Source organism: Ooceraea biroi, chromosome 13, assembly GCF_003672135.1.
Source record: "Ooceraea biroi isolate clonal line C1 chromosome 13, Obir_v5.4, whole genome shotgun sequence".
NCBI lineage: Eukaryota > Metazoa > Arthropoda > Insecta > Hymenoptera > Formicidae > Ooceraea > Ooceraea biroi.
In genome coordinates this window covers 9,102,081-9,127,589 of record NC_039518.1, presented here as the reverse complement: position 1 = coordinate 9,127,589, position 25,509 = coordinate 9,102,081, and the positions used below count along the sequence as shown (strand labels likewise).

The 25,509-nt window shown below is 37.4% G+C and overlaps 5 protein-coding genes and 1 long non-coding RNA gene across 11 annotated transcripts; 4 read left to right on the top strand and 2 right to left on the bottom strand.

The window, feature by feature from the left end:
• Window positions 1-6,634: 6,634 nt before the first annotated feature.
• On the top strand, window positions 6,635-10,400 carry LOC105286213 (monocyte to macrophage differentiation factor 2). Its single transcript, XM_026974771.1, has 4 exons — window positions 6,635-7,265; window positions 7,882-8,127; window positions 8,262-8,505; window positions 8,652-10,400. Exons 2-4 carry the CDS (start codon window positions 7,892-7,894, stop codon window positions 8,886-8,888), a joined length of 717 nt encoding a protein of 238 aa, XP_026830572.1. The 5' UTR covers window positions 6,635-7,265; window positions 7,882-7,891; the 3' UTR covers window positions 8,889-10,400.
• A 173-nt stretch (window positions 10,401-10,573) lies between these two features.
• Window positions 10,574-20,886, bottom strand: LOC105286216 (kinesin-like protein KIF23). 2 transcript variants are annotated; one of them, XM_011350999.3, is made up of 16 exons: window positions 20,713-20,886; window positions 20,011-20,577; window positions 19,733-19,903; window positions 19,448-19,646; window positions 19,221-19,359; window positions 18,936-19,135; window positions 18,753-18,857; window positions 18,560-18,642; window positions 18,319-18,449; window positions 18,129-18,232; window positions 17,943-18,047; window positions 17,717-17,863; window positions 17,502-17,645; window positions 16,506-16,742; window positions 16,251-16,415; window positions 10,574-10,908 (listed from the first exon to the last, which is right to left on the bottom strand). In XM_011350999.3, the coding sequence occupies exons 1-16, from the start codon at window positions 20,721-20,723 to the stop codon at window positions 10,846-10,848; spliced, it is 2,571 nt and encodes an 856-aa protein (XP_011349301.1). In that variant the 5' UTR covers window positions 20,724-20,886; the 3' UTR covers window positions 10,574-10,845. The 2 variants fall into 2 exon arrangements, with proteins under 2 accessions (XP_011349301.1, XP_011349300.1); XM_011350998.3 differs by having other exon boundaries at window positions 10,574-10,681.
• Window positions 10,762-16,063, top strand: LOC105286214 (protein KIAA0556). Of its 5 annotated transcripts, none has more exons than XM_020033970.2 (14): window positions 10,762-10,879; window positions 10,969-11,082; window positions 11,180-11,685; window positions 11,785-12,131; window positions 12,224-12,361; window positions 12,556-12,693; window positions 12,783-12,918; window positions 13,008-13,270; window positions 14,305-14,491; window positions 14,570-14,731; window positions 14,880-15,019; window positions 15,097-15,198; window positions 15,286-15,389; window positions 15,650-16,063. In XM_020033970.2, exons 1-14 carry the CDS (start codon window positions 10,785-10,787, stop codon window positions 15,759-15,761), a joined length of 2,544 nt encoding a protein of 847 aa, XP_019889529.1. In that variant the 5' UTR covers window positions 10,762-10,784; the 3' UTR covers window positions 15,762-16,063. The 5 variants fall into 5 exon arrangements, with proteins under 5 accessions (XP_019889529.1, XP_011349297.1, XP_026830568.1 ...); XM_011350995.3 differs by having other exon boundaries at window positions 11,770-12,131; XM_026974767.1 differs by having other exon boundaries at window positions 14,305-14,731.
• On the top strand, window positions 16,742-17,396 carry LOC105286215. The gene is made up of 2 exons (XR_895200.3): window positions 16,742-17,181; window positions 17,247-17,396. It is a non-coding gene; the product is annotated as an uncharacterized LOC105286215 (long non-coding RNA).
• A 999-nt stretch (window positions 20,887-21,885) lies between the features above and the next one.
• On the top strand, window positions 21,886-23,786 carry LOC105286209. The gene is made up of 2 exons (XM_011350984.2): window positions 21,886-23,265; window positions 23,346-23,786. Exons 1-2 carry the CDS (start codon window positions 22,393-22,395, stop codon window positions 23,646-23,648), a joined length of 1,176 nt encoding a protein of 391 aa, XP_011349286.1. The 5' UTR covers window positions 21,886-22,392; the 3' UTR covers window positions 23,649-23,786.
• LOC113563306 lies at window positions 23,717-24,796 on the bottom strand. The gene is made up of 3 exons (XM_026974772.1): window positions 24,644-24,796; window positions 24,290-24,393; window positions 23,717-24,207 (listed from the first exon to the last, which is right to left on the bottom strand). The coding sequence occupies exons 1-3, from the start codon at window positions 24,704-24,706 to the stop codon at window positions 24,033-24,035; spliced, it is 342 nt and encodes a 113-aa protein (XP_026830573.1). The 5' UTR covers window positions 24,707-24,796; the 3' UTR covers window positions 23,717-24,032.
• Window positions 24,797-25,509: the final 713 nt, after the last annotated feature.

Below are 25,509 nucleotides of genomic sequence, written 5' to 3'. Positions count from 1 at the left end.
CTAATATATATTTTTTATGACTGAAATTATAAATCAATACCTTTTCATGATTAAAAACATCTTCACGCAAGCCTTCGACTACAAGTTATTGATATGTAAAGCTGACAACATTATACTCGATAATGTTGTCTATCTACGACCAGCAATCTGTATTGCCGCGGGATAGGCATTATTCTAACCTAAGTCATGTGTGCATGATCTCTATGTGGCTATGACTTCTATCCGCCGATCGTCTGTATGAAATAATCAGTGTAATTATATGTGAGAAATAATAACTTAGAAGTTTATGTAAACATTGTATAATTATACTATTTGAGCTTTTCGGCAAGGACCACAGGCGACTCTAGAGGTCTGTATCCACTAGGTTCATTCGTTATAATGAAGATTAATGCTTTAAAATGATTTTAAGACAACTATTCCTTAATATAATTAATATAAAATGTTTTAAGATTATATATATGATCACAGTTCAAGCTTGTTTTCAAAAAGAAAGTACACGATTTCGTTAACAATTGTTTCTTTGCCGTCGATTTCAAAATGGAAAATCAAAAAGAACATTTTCCTCATATTTTGTTTTATTACTTCCGAAAAGGGAAAACGCTGTGCAAGCTCGTAAAAAGTTATGTCATGTATATGGCGAAGATGCTTTAAAACTGGCGGCAGTGTCAAAATTGGGTTACTAAATTTCGATCTGGAGATTTTAATGTGAAAGATGCACCACGCTCAGGAAGAAGGCCAATCGAAATTGATGATGACAAAATAAAGGCACCGATCGATTCCAATCGGCGTTTAACGACACGAGAGATTGCTGAGAATCTTAACGTATCGAAATCGAGTGTTGAAAACCATTTAAAACGACTTAGATACATCATTAGTAAGCTCGATATTGGGTACCACATGAACTCAAAGAAATTCATCTCACTGAGCGTGTTGACATCTGCGATTCTCTTTTGAAACGTGAGGAAAATGATTCACTTTTGAAACGTATGATAAACAGGCGACGAAAAATCGATCGTCTACAACATCAAACGAAAAAGACCGTGGAGCAAGCGTGATGAACCTGCTGAAAGCACTTGAAAAGCAGATATTCACCAAAGAAAGATTATGCTGTCAGTCTGGTGGGACTTTAAAGGTATTGTGTATTTTGAGCTGCTTGCAAGGAATCAAACCATTAATTCAGACGTATACTGTCGTCACCCGGATAAATTAAATGATGCCATCAAACAGAAACGTCGAGAATTGGTGAATCGCAAAGGTGTTGCGTTTCACCATGATAACGCTAGACCACGTACAAGTTTGGTCACTCGTGAAAAATTGTTGCAGCTTGGATGGGATTGTGTTACCACATCCATTATATTCGCCAGACCTGGCACCATCAGATTACCATTCGTTTCGTTCTTTGCAAAACGCCTTGAATGGTAAAACCTTGACTGCTGACGAGGATATGAAATCGTTGTTGGAATTGTTTTTTGCTGAAAAAGATAAGAACTTTTTGAGCGCGGAATCATGAAGTTGCCTGAAAAATGGCAAAAAATAGTCAAACAAAATGGACAATATATTGTTTAATAAAGTTTTTGTTTCCCATGAAAAATTCGCCTTTTATTTATATAAAAAAAACGCAATTACTTTTTGGCCAACCCAATATATGGCGAAGATGCTTTAAAACTGCGGCAGTGTCAAAATTGGGTTACTAAATTTCGATCTGGAGATTTTAATGTGAAAGATGCACCACGCTCAGGAAGAAGGCCAATCGAAATTGATGATGACAAAATAAAGGCACCGATCGATTCCAATCGGCGTTTAACGACACGAGAGATTGCTGAGAATCTTAACGTATCGAAATCGAGTGTTGAAAACCATTTAAAACGACTTAGATACATCATTAGTAAGCTCGATATTTGGGTACCACATGAGCTCAAAGAAATTCATCTCACTGAGCGTATTGACATCTGCGATTTTCTTTTGAAACGTGAGGAAAATGATTCACTTTTGAAACGTATGATAACAGGCGACGAAAAATCGATCGTCTACAACATCAAACGAAAAAGACCGTGGAGCAAGCGTGATGAACCTGCTGAAAGCACTTGAAAAGCAGATATTCACCAAAGAAAGATTATGTTGTCAGTCTGGTGGGACTTTAAAGGTATTGTGTATTTTGAGCTGCTTGCAAGGAATCAAACCATTAATTCAGACGTATACTGTCGTCACCCGGATAAATTAAATGATGCCATCAAACAGAAACGTCGAGAATTGGTGAATCGCAAAGGTGTTGCGTTTCACCATGATAACGCTAGACCACGTACAAGTTTGGTCACTCGTGAAAAATTGTTGCAGCTTGGATGGGACGTGTTACCACATCCACCATATTCGCCAGACCTGGCACCATCAGATTACCATTCGTTTCGTTCTTTGCAAAACGCCTTGAATGGTAAAACCTTGACTGCTGACGAGGATATGAAATCGTTGTTGGAATTGTTTTTTGCTGAAAAAGATAAGAACTTTTTTGAGCGCGGAATCATGAAGTTGCCTGAAAAATGGCAAAAAATAGTCAAACAAAATGGACAATATATTGTTTAATAAAGTTTTTGTTTCCCATGAAAAATTCGCCTTTTATTTATATAAAAAAAACGCAATTACTTTTTGGCCAACCCAATATATGGCGAAGATGCTTTAAAACTGCGGCAGTGTCAAAATTCGTTTACTAAATTTCGATCTGCAGATTTTAATGTGAAAGATGCACCACGCTCAGGAAGAAGGCCAATCGAAATTGATGATGGCAAAATAAAGGCACCGATCGATTCCAATCGGCGTTTAACGACACGAGAGATTGCTGAGAATCTTAACGTATCGAAATCGAGTGTTGAAAACCATTTAAAACGACTTGGATACATTAGTAAGCTCGATATTTGGGTACCACATGAACTCAAAGAAATTCATCTCACTGAGCGTATTGACATCTGCGATTCTCTTTTGAAACGTGAGGAAAATGATTCACTTTTGAAACGTATGATAACAGGCGACGAAAAATCGATCGTCTACAACATCAAACGAAAAAGACCGTGGAGCAAGCGTAATGAACCTGCTGAAAGCACTTGAAAAGCAGATATTCACCAAAGAAAGATTATGTTGTCAGTCTGGTGGGACTTTAAAGGTATTGTGTATTTTGAGCTGCTTGCAAGGAATCAAACCATTAATTCAGACGTATACTGTCGTCAACTGGATAAATTAAATGATGCCATCAAACAGAAACGTCGAGAATTGGTGAATCGCAAAGGTGTTGCGTTTCACCATGATAACGCTAGACCACGTACAAGTTTGGTCACTCGTGAAAAATTGTTGCAGCTTGGATGGGACGTGTTACCACATCCACCATATTCGCCAGACCTGGCACCATCAGATTACCATTCGTTTCGTTCTTTGCAAAACGCCTTGAATGGTAAAACCTTGACTGCTGACGAGGATATGAAATCGTTGTTGGAATTGTTTTTTGCTGAAAAAGATAAGAACTTTTTTGAGCGCGGAATCATGAAGTTGCCTGAAAAATGGCAAAAAATAGTCAAACAAAATGGACAATATATTGTTTAAGAAAGTTTTTGTTTCCCATGAAAAATTCGCCTTTTATTTATATAAAAAAAACGCAATTACTTTTTGGCCAACCCAATATATGGCGAAGATGCTTTAAAACTGCGGCAGTGTCAAAATTCGTTTACTAAATTTCGATCTGGAGATTTTAATGTGAAAGATGCACCACGCTCAGGAAGGCCAATCGAAATTGATGATGACAAAATAAAGGCACTGATCGATTCGAATCGGCGTTTAACGACGCGAGAGATTGCTGAGAATCTTAACGTATCGAAATCGAGTGTTGAAAACCATTTAAAACGACTTGGATACATTAGTAAGCTCGATATTTGGGTACCACATGAGCTCAAAGAAATTCATCTCACTGAGCGTATTGACATCTGCGATTCTCTTTTGAAACGTGAGGAAAATGATTCACTTTTGAAACGTATGATAACAGGCGACGAAAAATCGATCGTCTACAACATCAAACGAAAAAGACCGTGGAGCAAGCGTAATGAACCTGCTGAAAGCACTTGAAAAGCAGATATTCACCAAAGAAAGATTATGCTGTCAGTCTGGTGGGACTTTAAAGGTATTCTGTATTTTGAGCTGCTTGCAAGGAATCAAACCATTATTTCAGACGTATACTGTCGTCACCCGGATAAATTAAATGATGCCATCAAACAGAAACGTCGAGAATTGGTGAATCGCAAAGGTGTTGCGTTTCACCATGATAACGCTAGACCACGTACAAGTTTGGTCACTCGTGAAAAATTGTTGCAGCTTGGATGGGATTGTGTTACCACATCCATTATATTCGCCAGACCTGGCACCATCAGATTACCATTCGTTTCGTTCTTTGCAAAACGCCTTGAATGGTAAAACCTTGACTGCTGACGAGGATATGAAATCGTTGTTGGAATTGTTTTTTGCTGAAAAAGATAAGAACTTTTTTGAGCGCGGAATCATGAAGTTGCCTGAAAAATGGCAAAAAATAGTCAAACAAAATGGACAATATATTGTTTAATAAAGTTTTTGTTTCCCATGAAAAATTCGCCTTTTATTTATATAAAAAAAACGCAATTACTTTTTGGCCAACCCAATATATGGCGAAGATGCTTTAAAACTGCGGCAGTGTCAAAATTGGTTTACTAAATTTCGATCTGGGGATTTTAATGTGAAAGATGCACCACGCTCAGGAAGAAGGCCAATCGAAATTGATGATGGCAAAATAAAGGCACCGATCGATTCCAATCGGCGTTTAACGACACGAGAGATTGCTGAGAATCTTAACGTATCGAAATCGAGTGTTGAAAACCATTTAAAACGACTTAGATACATCATTAGTAAGCTCGATATTTGGGTACCACATGAACTCAAAGAAATTCATCTCACTGAGCGTGTTGACATCTGCGATTCTCTTTTGAAACGTGAGGAAAATGATTCACTTTTGAAACGTATGATAACAGGCGACGAAAAATGGATCGTCTACAACAACGTCAAACGAAAAAGATCGTGATGAACCTGCTGAAAGCACTTGAAAAGCAGATATTCACCAAAGAAAGATTATGCTGTCAGTCTGGTGGGACTGTGTATTTTGAGCTGCTTGCAAGGAATCAAACCATTAATTCAGACGTATACTGTCGTCAACTGGATAAATTAAACGATGCCATCAAACAGAAACGTCGAGAATTGGTGAATCGCAAAGGTGTTGCGTTTCACCATGATAACACTAGACCACGTACAAGTTTGGTCACTCGTGAAAAATTGTTGCAGCTTGGATGGGACGTGTTACCACATCCACCATATTCGCCAGACCTGGCACCATCAGATTACCATTCGTTTCGTTCTTTGCAAAACGCCTTGAATGGTAAAACCTTGACTGCTGACGAGGATATGAAATCGTTGTTGGAATTGTTTTTTGCTGAAAAAGATAAGAACTTTTTTGAGCGCGGAATCATGAAGTTGCCTGAAAAATGGCAAAAAATAGTCAAACAAAATGGACAATATATTGTTTAATAAAGTTTTTGTTTCCCATGAAAAATTCGCCTTTTATTTATATAAAAAAAACGCAATTACTTTTTGGCCAACCCAATATATGGCGAAGATGCTTTAAAACTGCGGCAGTGTCAAAATTCGTTTACTAAATTTCGATCTGGGGATTTTAATGTGAAAGATGCACCACGCTCAGGAAGAAGGCCAATCGAAATTGATGATGGCAAAATAAAGGCACCGATCGATTCCAATCGGCGTTTAACGACACGAGAGATTGCTGAGAATCTTAACGTATCGAAATCGAGTGTTGAAAACCATTTAAAACGACTTAGATACATCATTAGTAAGCTCGATATTTGGGTACCACATGAACTCAAAGAAATTCATCTCACTGAGCGTGTTGACATCTGCGATTCTCTTTTGAAACGTGAGGAAAATGATTCACTTTTGAAACGTATGATAACAGGCGACGAAAAATGGATCGTCTACAACAACGTCAAACGAAAAAGATCGTGATGAACCTGCTGAAAGCACTTGAAAAGCAGATATTCACCAAAGAAAGATTATGCTGTCAGTCTGGTGGGACTGTGTATTTTGAGCTGCTTGCAAGGAATCAAACCATTAATTCAGACGTATACTGTCGTCAACTGGATAAATTAAACGATGCCATCAAACAGAAACGTCGAGAATTGGTGAATCGCAAAGGTGTTGCGTTTCACCATGATAACGCTAGACCACGTACAAGTTTGGTCACTCGTGAAAAATTGTTGCAGCTTGGATGGGACGTGTTACCACATCCACCATATTCGCCAGACCTGGCACCATCAGATTACCATTCGTTTCGTTCTTTGCAAAACGCCTTGAATGGTAAAACCTTGACTGCTGATGAGAATATGAAATCGTTGTTGGAATTGTTTTTTGCTGAAAAAGATAAGAACTTTTTTGAGCGCGGAATCATGAAGTTGCCTGAAAAATGGCAAAAAATAGTCAAACAAAATGGACAATATATTGCTTAATAAAGTTTTTGTTTCCCATGAAAAATTCGCCTTTTATTTATATAAAAAAAAACGCAATTACTTTTTGGCCAACCCAATAGATATATATTTTGCAATGTGTTAAGAGAAAAGAGGAATTGCGTGTTACGTATTGACGTATCTTCTTATTTTTCAGATAATTTTATATTGCATTCAGGCTTCTCTATTAACTTTGCGATTACGCGTTAGTAACTGAGCTTAGCACATTCATCGCTACGATCGTCATCGGTAACTGACATACAATAAATGCAACAACATTAAGACAAAAAATAATATTGTAACACTTAATTGTGTATAACAATTATATATTTGCAAGAATATGACTGTTTAATAAAAATAGAAAAGCGCAATGGATAAAGTGCGTTTGTAAGCAACTTAATATCTCTATTAAAATTACAGTAAATCTTTACAGTCCAGCTTTATAGCGTGAATGGAAATTCAACTTATTTACGCGACGGCGGTGAATGTGTTAAAAGAGATTAAAATTCATGCATGCGTTGGGTAGTTTGGAATTCTTAATGATACGCACTAGCACCGCTTGTAGAAGATTGAGAGATCGATGTCCACGAGCAACGAGTCCTGTGGAACGTTCTACTAGTGTGGATGCACGGAACCGATTTCTTGGAATTTCTTGGAACAGGTTTCATCTACAAAATAATTCAGAGCAAGCAGGTACCGTTAGTTGACATAATGATCTGTACATATATGTCGTAGTATACGCTTTCTCTTACATATGCATGCTCATATACATGCTCGTACATATCTTATGTACTCTGCTAATGAATTATGAAACGAGCTTCATGTTAGAGATGTGCGTAAGCATTTGATCTTCTTTTCTGATATGACGTGGAAATTATATAATCTGAGCTGTAACATAGTACTCCTTTCTAATTTTATTATCTGCTTTGTACGAGTTTAACTAAACCTTTGACACGTCTACTAATCTTCTTTTCCTTTATACAAGATCTCTGTACATAATTCCTTTATGTAATAGAATGGCGTATTGATGTGATAGTAAATGACGCTAAAAACATTTATAGAAACTCTCCTCTGCCTTTCTACAGAATATTGTCAGTCTTAAAGTTATAAATGTTATATTGTGTTTTGTGCATTATTTATATGATAGAGCACATGCAACGTTACTTTAGTACTAAAGACTCATTGTGAATAATTTTCTAATAAAAATTTTATTTTTTTACTTTTAATAATTTCCTGTAAAATTTACTGTAGTTTACTACAGAGAAAATGAATATATGCAGACGGGAAATAAAACAGTGCATATTTATAGGATAAAATGGATGAATCGAAGAGCGTGCACGAACGAGGCTTATATTCCTACTTCCATAGAACATGTGGCAAATATTGCGACTCATGGAATATGGATTATACCATCCGTGATCTGTAGTGTCAGGCTTTTTCGATATTCAAGTACGTCGGATCAGTACATCTCCAGTTACGTATACGGCACCTCCTTGATCCTCCTTTTTGGAGTGTCCACTATTTTCCACAGTGTGCAGTACTGCAATTACCATAGGTACGATTATTTGATCGCATTGTCTTTTTCGTTACGGACTTTTCTAATAAATTGTCGCGTCGTGCAAGACTGTAATGATAAATTTACTGTGATAATTGACTGTAATAATAAATTTACCGGGTGTGATGTTCCAGATCCCTGAAAGATGCGTTGCATCGTTGCGATCGTGCCATGATATACATTTTCATAGCAGCCAGTTACTTCCCATGGTTGAACATACACAATAACGAGCTTCTACACGCGATGCGATATGTCATCTGGATCATGGCTATAATGGGCATTCTCTATCAGCAACTCTTCCATGAGAGATATAAGATGCTTGAAACGATTTTCTATGTAGTTATGGGTATCGGGCCCAGTGTCATGATCCTTAAAGTGGTAAGTGAAGCAATATCATATCGAAATATCCGGTCGTTAAAGAAACGAGGAAACTGAAAAGGAAACCGAGTTCTCATACTTGAGTGAAATTTATTATGTATATTTATTATGTATCGATGTTATATTTCATTTATATCCTTTTGCAGTATAACTATTACGATATTATGGAATTGAAACTGGGCGGATTGATATACGTCTTCGGCTTAGTTTTCTTCAAGTCGGACGGTCGAATACCTTTCGCGCACGCAATCTGGCATCTTTTTGTAGCCGTAGCGGCCGGATTTCACTATTACGCGATACTGAAATATGTGTATAATATCTCTGTCGACGGGAACGTTCCTCCTGACGAGACGATCCGCCTGATACACGATGCTCTTAGATGAATAAGCTACTGAAGCCTCGTTGTTGTAGGAGTTGTACCGTTTTCTACAATATTTCTTCCAGACGTTAAAGATTCTAAAAGTTGTAAGGGTGCGAACCCTGTATATTCTGATAGAAGGGTACCTTTCACTTCTATCCATTTAGACAGAAATTTTTGATAAGAACAAAATGATTACTTAATCATGACTTTTGTGTGTTATGCTAGGCAGCCAGTTTTTCATAACTACTCCAAGTGTCAGTCTCATGAGTTTGCAATTCAGCGGAAAAGGACTCGTGCAATATATATAAGTAGATATTAAATTAAGTACCTGACAACCACATGGATCTCGATTCATGTGCTATATTACGGGCGTGTTATTAGAACAAAAAGGAAACTAGATGTTACTAGAACAAAGTATCTTTCCATTGTTGCTGATCGCATCACAAGTTCGGATATGTCTACATCTAATGAATACCGTATTTTTCCTATGATTTTAGTACGCTAGTCTCGAAATCATTACGTAAAACCAAATGCCAAATTACTGTAAGAAAGAGGATTTACCAAGCCTGTATATCATTCAAAATGCAGGTATTAGTTTTGGGATTATTTCATTTTACACTTTGTATATGTTTGATAAATCTTTATATTAGAATCTACAAAGTGTAGACACTACATATATTAGCTTAGAGGCGAATGAAAACCAAGTCGACTGAATACTCGATCTTTACGTTTCTCACCGAAAGTGTCAAGTATTTTTACTTTTGTAGGTGTATCGTGCCAAAATTACAAACTCGCGTTCGTATCTATCTAACATAGAGTTTCCAACACGCGTAACATATAGAATGGATGACGAAACGTGCTATATATACGGAATAGAATTCTGACATAAGAAAAACAATGTTTCAGTTACAAAGCTACCGCGAGCGTCTCACAAGACATAGCATGTTAAGAATGGCCTTATTTATTCGATGACACGAGCGATTACATGACATGACGTTTGATCTCTTGTTATTTATTTGTATATTGCGATTGTACATTAGAAAATTTCATGATTAATCTACAACCAATATTTAATTCATTTTATATCATAAACAATTGGTGATATATTGGTGATTACTTTATACATAATATTTGCATATACATATATATAACTAAACAATCATATTGTATTACATCTATTTATCCATCTACTCATTTATCAATCATGTATATTAAAATTAAATATATATTTATTATATGTATATATACACACGTAGCGTATATAACGTATCGATCTATATCGTAAAGTAAAGCATTGGAAGTGTTTAGCAATGTAATGAAGTTAATTTGCGATATGCATGTGTATCGTGCTATCGCAGGAAACAAAGTACAAACTGATTATCAATATGAATTTTATTCTCTGTATATTTTTCGTCCTTGTGATTTGCAGTGGACCAAAGTATTGTGGAGTAATATATAGCATCGCTGTCATTGGTATACTCCCTGATATGAGTGTAATTCTCAATAATGAGAAATAAAGAGCTATACATTAGCGGAGGCACTGTCTTTCATTCAGCGATACCGTCTCGTTAGCAGCGCAGAAACGATAACGGCCGCATTAATCATTACAGCGATTTAAAATTGCTTACGTCGTCGACACCCAAGGGGTAGTCATGGTAACAATGGCAAACAAGGCGAGAATCGAACGAGCCGACAATAGGATAAGTATTTCTAGTCGGTCGGTTGAACAACTTGGGAACATGTGACGCAGTCATGCAAATTATTAGGCGCTCGTACTTTTTCGGGACGTGAAACCACTTGCAACGGAAAAGTTTTCTGTAAAATAGTAGATTACATGTGTGATTGGCGAGTTATTAGACCATCATAACATTAAACTGTAGCGCAACGCAGTACTATCAGTGTTAAAGTAAGAAAGAATATGGATAATGTTACCTACGAAAAAACACAAAAGAAGACCGAATCCTCGGCTGACGATACGTTTAAAATGCCATCGTGGTTGCTGGAGATGACCGAGTACGTAAGACTTTTACGCAGGACTCATTCTAGCATATTAAAAATAAATGACAAAATACTCTAATTTATTTACATTTACTTTTTGTCAGTAATGCAGCAAAAATAAACATAAGTGATGACTCCAAATCATCGCACGTGGAAAATTCTTTGATTGATGATCAATATCATTTTAGAAATATCTCCACCAAAAGAAATAACAATACGTAAGACTTGACTCTTTTCTCGCTTTTTCTTTAGAATGTAAAAATATAATGAAAACGTAATAGAAATGTAAAAAATATTTTGTTTTAATATTTATAGAAGTACACAGTCTAGCACACAGTTAAGTAATCTTTGCGATACTAACAGTAATATTAAACTGCAAACATCCGCAAGTAAATCGCTGCCAAATACGCCGAAGACTGGAGAAATGCAAGTTAACCAGGATAGAACGCGTGCTTGTTCTGCCGTTGTGAATGCGAAACATACGGAAAATGATTTTCGCGAATTAGACGCGTATCTGGAAAGGAAACAGATGGAGAAGCATGACGATCATTCAGCACGTGAAAATTACGGGAGCGACAGGGTGACATCTGATGAAAGATTCGATTTTGAATATTCTACGCGTATTCAAGATTATGCAGATACATCATTACATTTGCCAGATGCCAATTATTCCACAAGTTCAGTTGCACTTGGCATGCAAAACGAAGAGAAACCGAATCCGTTATCCAGTCAATATCAAGAAACTTCTAAGTCTTCTATTTCATTAAAGAATAATTTTGCCAAAGATATAGATCATATATCAAATAATGATTTGCCAACAGGTCAATATCCATTTTGCACCCTTACACGTACTTTCAATATTTGTAAAATATTAAATTTGTTATTTCCACTTTGAGATAATTTAGTTTACGCTATTTCAGAGTTTTATAGAAATTTTATTATTCCTGAGTTACCGTGTGGAAACACATTAGTAGTTGACATTCTCTCTACCTGGGGAGACAAACATTATGTGGGTCTTAACGGTATTGAAATTTTTTCGAACACCGGAGAACCAGCAAAAGTAAAGGAGATATATACAGACACGACAAGCATCACTCAACGATTGGGCAATAATTATAATCCTCATGCTGTAAATAATTTAATCAATGGTATTAATCGAACCAGGGATGATGCAAATTTATGGCTGACACCATATTCAAATGGTGACCACCATTATGTTAATATAGTATTTGAATTCACGATTACTGTAGCAATGATCAGAATATGGGTAGGATTTTTTACGATAATCACACACATCAAATCTCTGAACATGAATGGAAAAATATTTTACTTGAAATTGCTTCTGTTTTTTCCTTCTAGAATTATAACAAATCTAGAATACATTCCTTTCGAGGAGCCAAAGATATCATTATTAAATTAAACGACACTGTCATTTTTGATGGAGAAATTGCTAAAGCATCGGGAGACGATATGGGTACTCCTGACTCTTTTGGTGATGTAAGAAATTTTACCAAATTACATATCGTAATGCAGAGTTTCAAACTCTACCAGTCCTAGTATCATAGGGAACATGTTTATCGTATATCGATAAATTTATTAAATTAACAGCAACTTGATATATTAGTCGATATTTTTATTATACACATAGTAATGTTATTAATTTTATAATGCACGAATATTGGCTGATGTAGACCATATTATTTACGACGGATGAAACTATTCTGGAATTGATATCAAAATATGATAACACGTTCATAGAATTTAATAATGCGATGTCAGATTACGAGGAAAAAGAAATAATTCGCCCAATAACTGCAACAACCAATGATGTAAGAGAGCTAGCTGCGTATTAAAATTATTATATTAATCAAAATTTATTCAACTTATACTCGAATGTAGTACAAATATTTCTTTTTAGATTATCTCTGCAAGGCAGAAAAGTAATGAGATCTCTCACGCATCCGCCAATAAGAAAATTTACAATCCTAGCGCCTTGTCTTGCAGAGAAATTCAGTTAATTATTGTATCCAACTGGGGTTTACAGCACTTGGTTGGTAAGCAAATTAAATTAAATAAAAAAAAACGTATTATTACTGCTATGAGAAGATAATTTTGACGCTCTGATCGATGACAAAATTTGTAGGTCTCACTGGTATAGAATTAATCGGAGATCAGGACGTAACCGTTTCATTAGCAAACGCCAATTTACACTGCGCTATAGGTGATGCGCATTTAACAAATCTGATCGATGGGCATAACGTTACAACCGACATGGATCACATGTGGCTAGCGGATCTAACATCGAACAAGAGAATTACGATAACCGTCAGTTTTGATACGGATGTGCACGTAACAGGAATGCGAATCTGGAATTATAATGCATCTTTGGAGCTGTCTTATTGTGGAGTAAGATATTCAACGTGTACAGGGTGGGGAAAAATTATTGGTCAAGCTTTCGCCAGTCGATTCTACTCGTCGAGATCGCCAACATTGCATCATAAACATGGCGCCGCAAAATTAACTTTCAAGGTCATTTTCAATGTCAAATTTTTTTATTGGCTTAGTCGATTCTACTCGTCGAGCTGAACAAAAGTCTCAAAGGGACCATATGCCGGAAATCAATATTTCATAGAGAAATCTTCGTTTGAAGTTTTTAGAAGCCAAAAAATTTCGTAAAATTATTGTGATGAATGTAAAATCTGCTTAATTTACTCTTAACGCTACCCAGGAACAACGAAGTGGGCGTGGTAAATTTTTGTTCCCTTCGGGGTATCTTGGTACCCAGTAACATTTCAACGGCTGTTGGTTCCTTAAAGCAATGGTCATTTGCCTCGGAGAGGAATAATATATCGCTCCATAAGACATTCGTTACTTGTGCTTAAGAAGCTTTCCATCCATATCCAGACCTTTTTCGTGATTATTAGAAGACCGCCGCTGATCTTGAATCAATTTTCAGTGTAAAATTAAAAAAAAATTGTTTAAATTTTTTACCAAATTTTTTCTAAGAATAACGAATTTTTCAGGGTCATTTTTGGGGGGTGATTTTCGCTAATCATGATCAGGATATTCAGAACATGATTTTAAGAACTTTATAAGCATCAGATTTATTTTCTGACTTCATAAAAATCGATTTTTTTGAAATTTCAGGCAAAAAAAACTTCAAACGAAGATTTCTCTATGAAATATTGATTTCCGGCATATGGTCCCTTTGAGACTTTTGTTCAGCTCGACGAGTAGAATCGACTAAGCCAATAAAAAAATTTGACATTGAAAATGACCTTGAAAGTTAATTTTGCGGCGCCATGTTTATGATGCAATGTTGGCGATCTCGACGAGTAGAATCGACTGGCGAAAGCTTGACCAATAATTTTTCCCCACCCTGTACATTATTCAACGACAATATATACAGTATTAATAATCAATTAATCTGTTTCGCTTAGATAAAACAGCTGCTGATTAAATTGGACGGTAAGCACTTACACGGCGAGGATTTTGAAGGTTTCTTGTTGAGACGCGCACCGGGATCTTGCCATTATGATTTTGTTCAAGAGATTAGTCTCGTCAGTAATCCACTAGCCCAAATAGATCTTCCGAATTATACTACTGATTCAGTTAAATCGACCGAAGGTATGTACATATTATCGAATCGTGTAACGAAACTTTGTACGTCAAATACATATTTCACGTATATTTGTATAAATTTAGAACTCGAGTCTTTGGATTTGAATTATGAAGCTCCGTCGATGCCGCAAGGATTTGTTTATCAAATAATAATATTCTCCACGTGGGGAGACTCTTACTATGTCGGTCTCAATGGAATACAGATATATGATAATCATGGGAATGAGATCAAATTAACTACCGACAGTACGTTTAATGTAGACCTGCAATTTTATGACACACATGTCCCTCAGGAAGAAAGAATATTTATTATTTACATCAGCAAAGTACTTTTATCTTACATGTATATATTTATTATTGCTAATACTAGTTAATATCGCCTACTCTCTGCCAGATATAGCTGCATTTCCTGAAAGCGTTAACATAATAGAAGGCATAAATAACGATATTCGTACACCGGATAAACTGATCGATGGAATAAATAATACGAAAGACGGACGCCATTCCTGGCTGGCACCTATACTTCCTGGAGAAGTAAGTAAAGATCAATCATGTGAGATGATAGCTGATTATTCGTCCTTTAATTTCTGGATACATTGTTCCTGTTTTAGACAAATCGTGTGTATCTGATATTTTATCAGCCTGTTACGGTATCGAAGATAAAGATATGGAATTATGGAAAAACTCTGCAAAGGAGAGTCAAAGAATTTGCAGTAAGAGAAATGAACTTCGCCAGCAAATACGTTCATGCTGCGATTCGCTGACTTCTCGATTGTGCTAAAAATATTTGTAATTTGCAGATATTGGTAGATGACCTGTTGGTTTACAATGGAACTTTAGATAAACATAATTCGTACGGCTTGGTAACGTTCGTGAAGGAAAGTGATAAGAATGTGGTAAACAGGTAAGTTATATTCGAATTTAATATTGTTTATCAATTTATCTCGTAAATATCTAACTAATGTTAAACTCTTCATAGTTTTACATCTTAAAAACCGAGCAAATTTAAAATTTCATTAAACATGTTTTACGTACAGTCACATACTTTAAAAAACCTTTTCCATTAAAGAAGAGAGAAATTAAAATGTAAAAACTTACATAAAACATTCAAATTAAAATCCATAGAAATTTGTACATAATTTCATAAAATGGTATTGATTGCAGCTCGGAACAGGAGCGTCGCGTTCTGGATTTACAAAGAAATACCTCGGGTGCTAATTCATTACCGGATCCGTTTCTCCGCCCACATACGTCTTTACAATTTAAAGAATCGTAACGCTGCATTTATATATAAATATATAATACATGTATAAAGTTGTGTATGTGCGTGTTTTATATCTGGCAGAATTTTTTCATTTTTTCATACGTGCTTTCCTAAATAATTAAATAGCTCTAATAATCCATATGCGTATACGCGAAATGTGCAATAAGATTGACATATTATCGTACATTTCTATAAGAATCAATGAGTATTACATACAAATTCCATCTGCTTACCCGATAATATCCGATCATAGAATTGATTATTTGGATCTCTCATTTAGAATGGAATATTACGAATAAAATGATTGCATTAAATAGTTGTGTTCTTGATTAGATCTCAAGATGGTCACGGATACATGTACATTAATTAATATATCACATACGTAACTTCTTACACAAGTTACAATAATAATAAGAGATGCGCGCGCGCGCGCGCGTGTAACACCGAACGTTTTTTATTCCGTTATGGGTAAATGAATCATGTACGTTATGATGGCGTTACCCGTGGTCGTTTCGTCTCCGTGAGCGTAGAGGCGTCCACCTGGTCCAAGTTCCCATCGTCCTCCGGTCCCGTACGCTTCCTCGCCTTCGGCGACGATTGTTTCAAGCACTCCATGTCGTTGAACACCACCTGCGCCCCGCCACCGCTCGTCGGCAGTATATCGCCCTGTTTCAAAGAAACGGAACGTCGAGAAATATTATATTAACGTTACGCTGACTAAGCAAGCATCGCGGCCGAGTATCTCGTTGTCACAACCTTGTACAACTTCGTCTCGAGTTCTCCGTCGGTATCGTGCTCTTGCGCGACGAGGCAATATCTAGATGCACCATCCGTGAGCTCCTTCGGCGAGGTGAGCCGCGTCACGCTTCGCCGTCTCTGCATCAACGGTTGCAGAACGGTTCCGATCGGTACGAGGGTCTGAGGCCTGTGGTCGACCCATCTGTCAGCGCTTTGCGATCGTCTGTATCTCGGATTCGAGACGGGTACTCTGTCCTGTACGTGTGCAGGAAATAAAATTGTTTTCACTTTTAGAGCAAACTAAGCGCCACTTAGAGACACGAGTTAATGAACATATTTGTGATATCAAGGATGTTAGCTGCCAGTCGGTGGTTAGCAATCATAGACTGTGTCATAACCACAACTTTGATTGGTGTAATACTAAAGTTTTACATCAGGAAAGTAATCGCAGGAAGAGAGAGATCGCGGAAATGTGTTTTATCAAATGTAATGACAATTCTATTAATGTTCACAAAGACACGGATAATCTTCCTTGTATATATGACTCTATTTTTAAATGTGTTTGAGGACTGTTTTCGAGATTTGACTTTGTTTTGCTTGTTGACTGGCTTCTCTCTCTCATTTGTGTTTCATCTGCTGTGGTGTGACACGTTCTCTTGTTAATCCGAGTGTTTGTTAAAGTTGTTTTCTGCCAGTAAGTTTATTACACTTGGACACTGTATTTATAAGTTTAATATTCATTTTTTATTTTCCTTTTAGAAAGCGACTTTTATGTAAAACTAAAGTGTGGGGTGTTTTCACGCTTGAGAAGGACCGAAATAGTTGGGTCGAAACGTTGCGTGATTTGTCATCACTGTATAACCAGTTTGTGGTCGAATAAATAAATTTCTATATATATTGATTCACTGGTGATAAGAAGGAGTATTATTTGAATTTTCACTTTTACTTAAGCGCAATCTACGATTTGAGTTTCGAGACAGAAGAATGAAGCATAATTGAAAGTAAAGGAGCAACCTTTCGTGATATTCTGTCTCTACTTGGGCTGACCACTTTCGGTTCTGCAGCTGGTTCCTTCAGCGAGATCACGGGAATGTTGTCGTCATCGACCAGAATTTGCTTCACCAATCGCAATTTATCTTCCTTTTCTCTCATTTGATTCTAGACAGCACAGGGGACACGTTAATATCTTCAGCACTATTCGAGTCGGAGTTTAATTTTGGAATAATTACTTGGAGGTGTTCGCGCTGTTGGCGCAGCTTCATTTCTAATTCCCTGTTCATCTTGTCCGTCTCCACTTGCATCTTCGTGTTATACCTCTGCTTTACTCTCTGCCTGTCTATCAGACGTTGATTCAGCGCCAAGTCCCGATCACTCAACTGCGCGTAAACATGATATTGTTAGTAAAATAAAATTAGCGCGGAAACAGGGAGAGGATTCGATTAAACTCGTGCTTACCTCTTGCTGCAGATTTCGTATCGTTTCGTTAGCGCTATTTAATTTACGTAGAAGATTATCAATCTGCGACTCCGTTTTGCAAAGGTGTCCCTCTAATGCAGATATCTGTAAAAATGTAACGTGCCGTGATACACCTACGATGTATCTTGATTTTACACAACTCGATATTAACGAAAAGATTTTTACCTTTCTTTTCTGTTGCGTGTTCGCAGCTTTAAATGAAGCGACTTCTACTTTTAGGTTGATGTTCTCTTGTTCGACAGTTACCAACACTTTTCGGAAATTCTCTTCTACAAACAAGATACATGTATATATATTTAAGTATATTATCTTATTGAATTGATTGGCAAGTTCAACGTGCTGAAATAAGTCTCACGTTTTCGTAGTAAATCCGCGCGGAATATATTGCGTTTGTTGATACGTTGCTTCAGGAATTGTATCAAGGATTGCATGACTTGATCGTCGTCTGGAGAAATATTTTCCAATTGAGGAAATGGTCCGCCCAAACTGAAACAATTATATTCGATTGAGTTGTGTGATGAATATAAAAATTTTTTTATCAAACAAGCAGAGAACAAATTTTTTACAAAAAATTATTACTGTCCAAATCATGGTACCTGTATACCAGACCCAGATCAAGGTCCAAATCAGCGGCTTCCGGTCGTTCTTTCTCCAATTTGCTCCTTGCTTCCTTGAATATCTAAGAGAAAACGAATTTTTATGTTATTTTGTATTATTATTCATAATAAAGTTCACACCGTCAGAATATTACTTGAGCTTGTAATAGCTGCGCTTTATTTATTCTGTTACCTTATTTGCGTGTCTTCGTCCAGGTGTAAAGCCGAGATCCAATTTTGCAGCATTAGGCCTCGCAACTTGCACTTCTTGAGTCATCTCCGCAAATTTCATGACTTGCTAAAATAAAAATATTAAATAAATTAACAGCGGTAATTCTATATTTCCTCCTAGTAGCCTTATCATTTTATTACGTACGATTGTCTCGTCATAATCATCTGCTCTCGGATTTACACAGACTATCATTCTGACCTGGCCCTCGCCATCGAAGTAGTTTTTAAACAAATGAGTGAGTTTCGAATCTCGATATGGCACCATCTTATTTGTACCTTGACTCTGATTCTCTCTCAAAATTTCCAAACACGAGCGCAGAGTCATGAGAGAGTTATTGATATTCCCTGAAAGTTACTCTTATTGTTCAAATAATTCCATCTCATCAAATCAAATATGCATTTCGTGAATGTGGCGGGAAAAATGTCTTACCTGCTTCTCGCAAACGTTGACCGGTGTTCTTCGTGCGATTCGTGCGTTCACTGCCGGCCAAATCTACTAAAGACAGTTGACTTACACACACGATTCGTTTATCCTGCATCACATGTTCACCCTCGCAATCCAAAGGTGCCTAAAATATTAAAAAAAATAATTATAAGCAATTACGATTTGTGAATAGATAACTCTTAGTGTTGTTGAAGTATCTTAAGAGGATATACCTGTACAAGTCGAATAGTAAAAACGCTGTGCGATCTGCTCGACTCTGCATTCAGTGCCGTGTGCGCGACGCGTCTTTTCCTTTGTCCACGTTGAAACAGCTCGAAAGCTTCCTCCGCGCTCTTCACCTCGACTTCTGTCACAGCGTGCACATACATATTCTTGTTGCCGTCTTCTCGAACAATCTTACTCTGTAGTGTCCTATGCCGAGCATAAAAATATTTGTTTACGCAATACATAAATTTATTAACGTGCTGCCTCTTTCTTGCATACACGTACATACTTACTTGGTTCTGATATCGTCTTCATCCAACAGGTCATATACACTGTTATTATATATTTCAACGTACGTGACAAATACAGCGTACGCATTATCTGCCTCGACTGCTACAGCTTGGGATTCGTTACGTTCGTGAGTCAGTGTTGGATTGCTGTCTCCGTCACTGTCTATTTTACGGCTGTTGCACATCATTTCAGGAAATTATAATAACAATCATGTGTTTAATATAATTATAAAATTGTAATTAATAATAATAAAGTTATTCATCTCTATACATCAACTTACTGTTTAGCAGGCCTTCCAGCTCTCTGCGACAGACCCGCGTGAAGCTCGTGCTGCCTATCCAACATGGCATCAGCCTCGCTTTGCACGTCAAAGCCATTTAGTTTATCTGGCTTGAAGACAAACTTCTTCGTCTGATAATCCTTGATAGTGTTAAAGATAACGTCCAAGCAGCGAGGCATGATGCCAGCGTCCTGGGGCTCTCCAGTCATCGTGTACGTTTTCCCGCTGCCTGTCACGCCATACGTGAACAAGAGACCGTTCTTTCCGTGGATGAGATTCTCAACAAGGCGAAGAGCGACCGTTTTAAATATCTCCTTCTGCGTGACGTCTGGTGTGAACACACGACTGAACGTCGTTTGGATCTCCTTGTTGATTATCATGCGGAAGTTGACTGCTGATTCCGGCGGCGTGACAACCACCGTTGTGTCAGACGTGACCCTCATGCACGAGACGTCCGTTGCAGCCTGTATCGGCCGCAAACGACAATAGACCTGCACGGGATCTTTCGACAGCATATTCGACCCCTTCGGCCGACTGGCCGGCTTACGAGCTGGCGTTTTCGGTCGCCTAAAATATTCGCGAAGAGAACATTAGCTCGCGATCTAAAGCTTTGTGCATTTAGGCACAACAAAGTGTGCAACTGCAAATGTCGCATCGTCAGTCCGCGACGATGTAATACAACGTAAACTTGCTAATACTTACACAGACTTCATTCTTATGTAAACCGGTGCACTTTTTAGTGTCACAGTCGCATCGAAGGCGTTCAAACAGCTTTATACGGTCGCGACGCCGGTTGAATCGCGTCCCGCTATGACACGCATCACGCCACGCGAAAAGTCGTTACGACTATTCAAATTGAAACTGGGAAGACGCGTCGCGGTTTCAGTGTCGGCAACTCTGCAATCAGGAACAAGGTTCGTTCTCAATGGAGAACTAGGGGAATTAGCGTTTACTCACTGGCTGCTGCTAGTGACTTTTACTCGCGCGTGACCACGGTCTTAAGCCCGGTGTCCACGATGCTAGAAATCGGTCCGAGAAATATGTAGCCAATCAACTTGCGGCTTTTCCGTAGAAGTGCAAGTTGATTGGCTACATATTTCTCGGACCGATTTCTAGCATCGTGGACACCGGGCGTTATACACAGGTCTGGAAACTTCAGAGGTGGAGATGGATCATTTTGTGTGTCACTTTTTATTTCTTTAGTAGCCACTAGAGGCGTTGCGATCGATGTTCGCAGGGCGACGAGGGACGTCAGAGGCCGGGGGAATATCTGTCCGTCTTTATTCCGCTCGCAGTCTTCACAAAACAATATGATAAATTAATAACGCTTTAAATAATTTAAGACTATAAATGAATTAGTGAAATATGTATATGAAATAAAATTGAGTTTTTATTCTCAAAATTAAGTGTGAATAAAAACGAATCCTTCCGTGATGGAAAAAAATGTAATAAAATTTGTTGAAATGTATTTGAAACTCTCTGTCAATTGACCTCGATTCATTAACATTTCATCATAAATTTTTATATTTTATTATAAATTTTCGTATTTTATTATAAATTTTATATCTAATATTCCAAAAGTTTGAAAATTTATGATGAAATGATAATGAACCGGGATCAATTGATAGAGATTTTCAAATACATTTTAGCAAAATTTTATTATATTTTTTCCATCAGGATTTTATGTTTAAATCTATCCTTTATCTTTTTATTTTATTTTTGCGGGTAATAGCTTTTTCCCACTTTTTCCAAGTAACAATGTCTTTCGGCACTCGAAATAAAGAACGTTTCTGCTCGGTTCTACTGCCGGTCTTGCAATTCGGTACCGCACACCATTTCGTCATTTCAATAAACGTTTCGATAACTTTTGTAGTCAATAACCGTTTTTCAATAAGAGTCATGAACACACGTGGGTTCTTATCTCCGGTTTTTCAGGTTATATTTATCTGCGGACATCGATGACAGCGACGAGTAGTGGTTGTGCTAGAAACTAAATATGTCTTCAAAAAGCCATACTCCCACCACTGAAATTAGAGGTAGTTTCCAGACCTGTATGTAAGAACATGCGCGTTTCGAGGTTAGCGGTTCAAAACAAGTTCAAAAAGCAACGGCTGTGAGATTAGCGGAGTAAAATCCTTGGCATGACATTGCGATATCCTCTCGCCCTCGAAGAGAAGTTGAATTTAATTAGTCGCATTTGTGTAACGTAAAAACTGCAATCTCGCACGCGATCAGACTTTCGGGTTAAGTGCGTGTGACATTGTATATCTCAGCGTCGCAAACTCCGCGATGGTTTAATAGCCGAGTTTCATTACTGAAGGGCGTGTTGTTGTCTAAATTACTCGTGTAACGATCATCACAAATTTCTGAGAAGCGATAGTCATGTCGGGAAAACCGGACAGTAAGAAAATCTCAAGACCAAAGGTTAGCTTCCGTCAGTCTGAGCAGGATGAAGAGGAGACTGTTAAACAATCTAAAGAGAAAGCTACTCAACAGTCAGAAGGTCCAAAGATTAGGAGCGTCGTGACTCTTCACGCGCCTGTTAGAATCGTGAATCCTGAGAAAGCAACAGGTGCCGGTGACAAAGGGGCATGCTCGAGTGAGCGTAAGGCGGACAGCTCGACACACACGGGCGATACTGCATCTGAAAATGCTCCAGATACGTCACAGGCTGTCAAAGATGCGGCAAGAACTGGAGAAATGTGTCACGCGAGTGACGTCAAAGAGAAGCACGATGTATCGCAACTTAGCAAGACACTAGATAACATTGTGAAGAATTATACGAACTTGCAGCAGAAGGGAAAGGAAAAGATGAAGGATACGTCGAAAGGAGCTGCGAAACTGCAGCCTGTACCCATACCAAGAGTTGCAAAACTAGGGAAACCACCAGCGACTAGAGCTGAAGCTCCTAAGGCAAAATCTGCCACACCGTCATTGCAATCTAGTCATATGCCATATTACAAGATGTTGGTAAAAAATAAGCCATTTTCCGTTAAAACTAATGTAAAAAATCCACATGTCAAAGATGAACCGGAACTATTGGAAGAATTCTTGCATCTCATATTGCCTTGGCACAAAAATTATCGTACTGAGGAGTTTGAATCTGGGCGACATTATGTTGGGCAATCGTTGGAACATCCGAAATGTAATTCCATCGTGTGCATCGCTGACAAACTGAAGAAGCTCGAGCAGCAGAAGATTAGCGCAGATATAAATCACTTGTCACCTTTAGAAAAGACTATTTTAAATGGAAAGGTAAGGATTGTTAACTTTTAAGTGGTGAACGTGATAACTACTGTGATTACGCGAGACTGAAGAGTATCTTTGTGCAATAGATCTCAACAGCACTGGATTTTAAGTTGGATGAAGCGATTTACAAAGACTTGGTGAACTTGTCCTTGGATGAGGAAATGTTTCCACGCGCTGTTACAAGAACCAAGGATCCCGAACCACGACAAAAGGATATTATGCCAAAACTTTCAGACTTCTTTATTCCTGAAGCAATGAAGGAGCAGTGCGAGGCCGTACATGTGAAACCGCGTCCACCGAAAATCGATGAGAATTGGAACGCTTTTCGAATTAGCGCGAAGATACTTGAATGGAGATACAATTTGGATGATCTAGATGAAGTAGCGTAGTTATTAAATTATGTGAGTAATGTGCAGCAACAGAATTATTTAGGATGGCGTATAAATACAGTTGTTCTTAGCACTACGGTGCAATTTCTATTTTTGATACATTGTAACATATAAAAATAAATTATTTTTGGCTAGCAACAATTCGTGAGAATCTCTTCTCCAGAGTAACACTTACAAAATGGATACCCAACAAAGAACACTGAATAAATACTTTCTTTGAATAAATCGAATGACCCGCTACAGAGATCCATCTTACTCTCCTTACTTCCGAAATATCTATTTTCAGATACGCAAACACTTAACTTAAAAGACTTATCTTAACCGATCTATTGCTCACAGTTAAAAAAACTAGAGTATTAAAAACTGTTGGTCCAGAAAACCGTTTTACTCCTGGAATGAAACCTTTATTGATCTTCCGTCAGGCTCGAACTCCGCTGGCATGGACACGGAATTGATACCGTGGTATCTTCGTTGCAGATACAGGTAGATACGACGTATGTTGTAGTAGAGACACGTACCAGCTACCACCATTCCGATTACGACTCCGGCTATGATCACCCTGTTTCAAAATTTGGATAAATTAATTAATCTGAGTGCAGCCAAAGCACGATACATTCCACGAGTTAATTTGATATATTTACAGCGTGATCCATATGTCGTAGTCTTTGGAGCTGCAGCAAACGTTCTCGTCACAGCAGTACTCCCATGACTCGCACAGCCCCCACACACAGTAATGTGCGGTGGTCTGGAAACATAATGAAGGACAAGAGACTTAACACGAATAAAATACCTTGAATGAGTTACGAAATCAGAGACAGATTAAAGTATCGAGATTTTGTACGATTTTAATGTCAAAATTCTCATTTTCGTCAACCTCGGTTGACGAGGTTGACTCTTGTTTTTTTAATTTAACATAATTGCAAATATCCGCCAGCTGCGACGAGCGGAGTGACATAAAAGAATTAACGACTCGATGCCAGGCAAATGTATTTTACCGTGGAAACTGCGAAGATCCAAACTAGTAGAAAAGATGTGATGATGTTTGACAGATACTCCATTGCGTATCATGCTTCTCCCCTCCAGTCCTCCACATGATTCAAGTCGGAGTCGGAGCATACGAAGAAACTTCGAGTAGCAAGTAATAAGACCTGCAACATGTAAAACTAGCAGTAACCGGACGAACCAATCATAATCGAGTAGAGTTTTGATAGGTTTCCATGTGCTCGACAGCGAATCGATCGTGACCGAGGATTCGCGAAAATATAGCGGTCATTTTAAAATGTAAGATTATCCGAGAAAAACTCAACGAGTTTCGGATCTATAACATTTGACGAATTATTTTCATATTTTATATAACTATGAGCATTATTTATAAGTATTTATAATAAAAATAATAGAAACATATATAAATTAAATGAAATATTCCCAGTTACACTCGTGCAGAAAGATATGTTATATTACCTATAAAGAAAAGGAAAGAAAAAGATAAAGTTAATTTTTTTCATATTAAGCATGTATGTGTTTAATACTTCAATAAAAGTACTTCATAAAAGTGGATATATTTATGTAAAACGAGAGAAGTGAAACACAGTTAACAATTTGAAAAAATTATTAGTAGTATTTTGACAGCAGTATAATCTCCCATTTTCGTAAGAAGTTAACAACACGTTTGATTAATGTATAGAGAATATTAACAAGAATATAAAACAATTAGTTTTCATGTAAACGCAACAACGCAAGTGTAAACGACGTTTCAATATCGCCTTACAATTCAGGAATTAATCTTTTTTTGTACATTTTTAAACAATATAAATGAATTAAATTTATAATTATACATTAAAACAATATCTGCCATCTATCA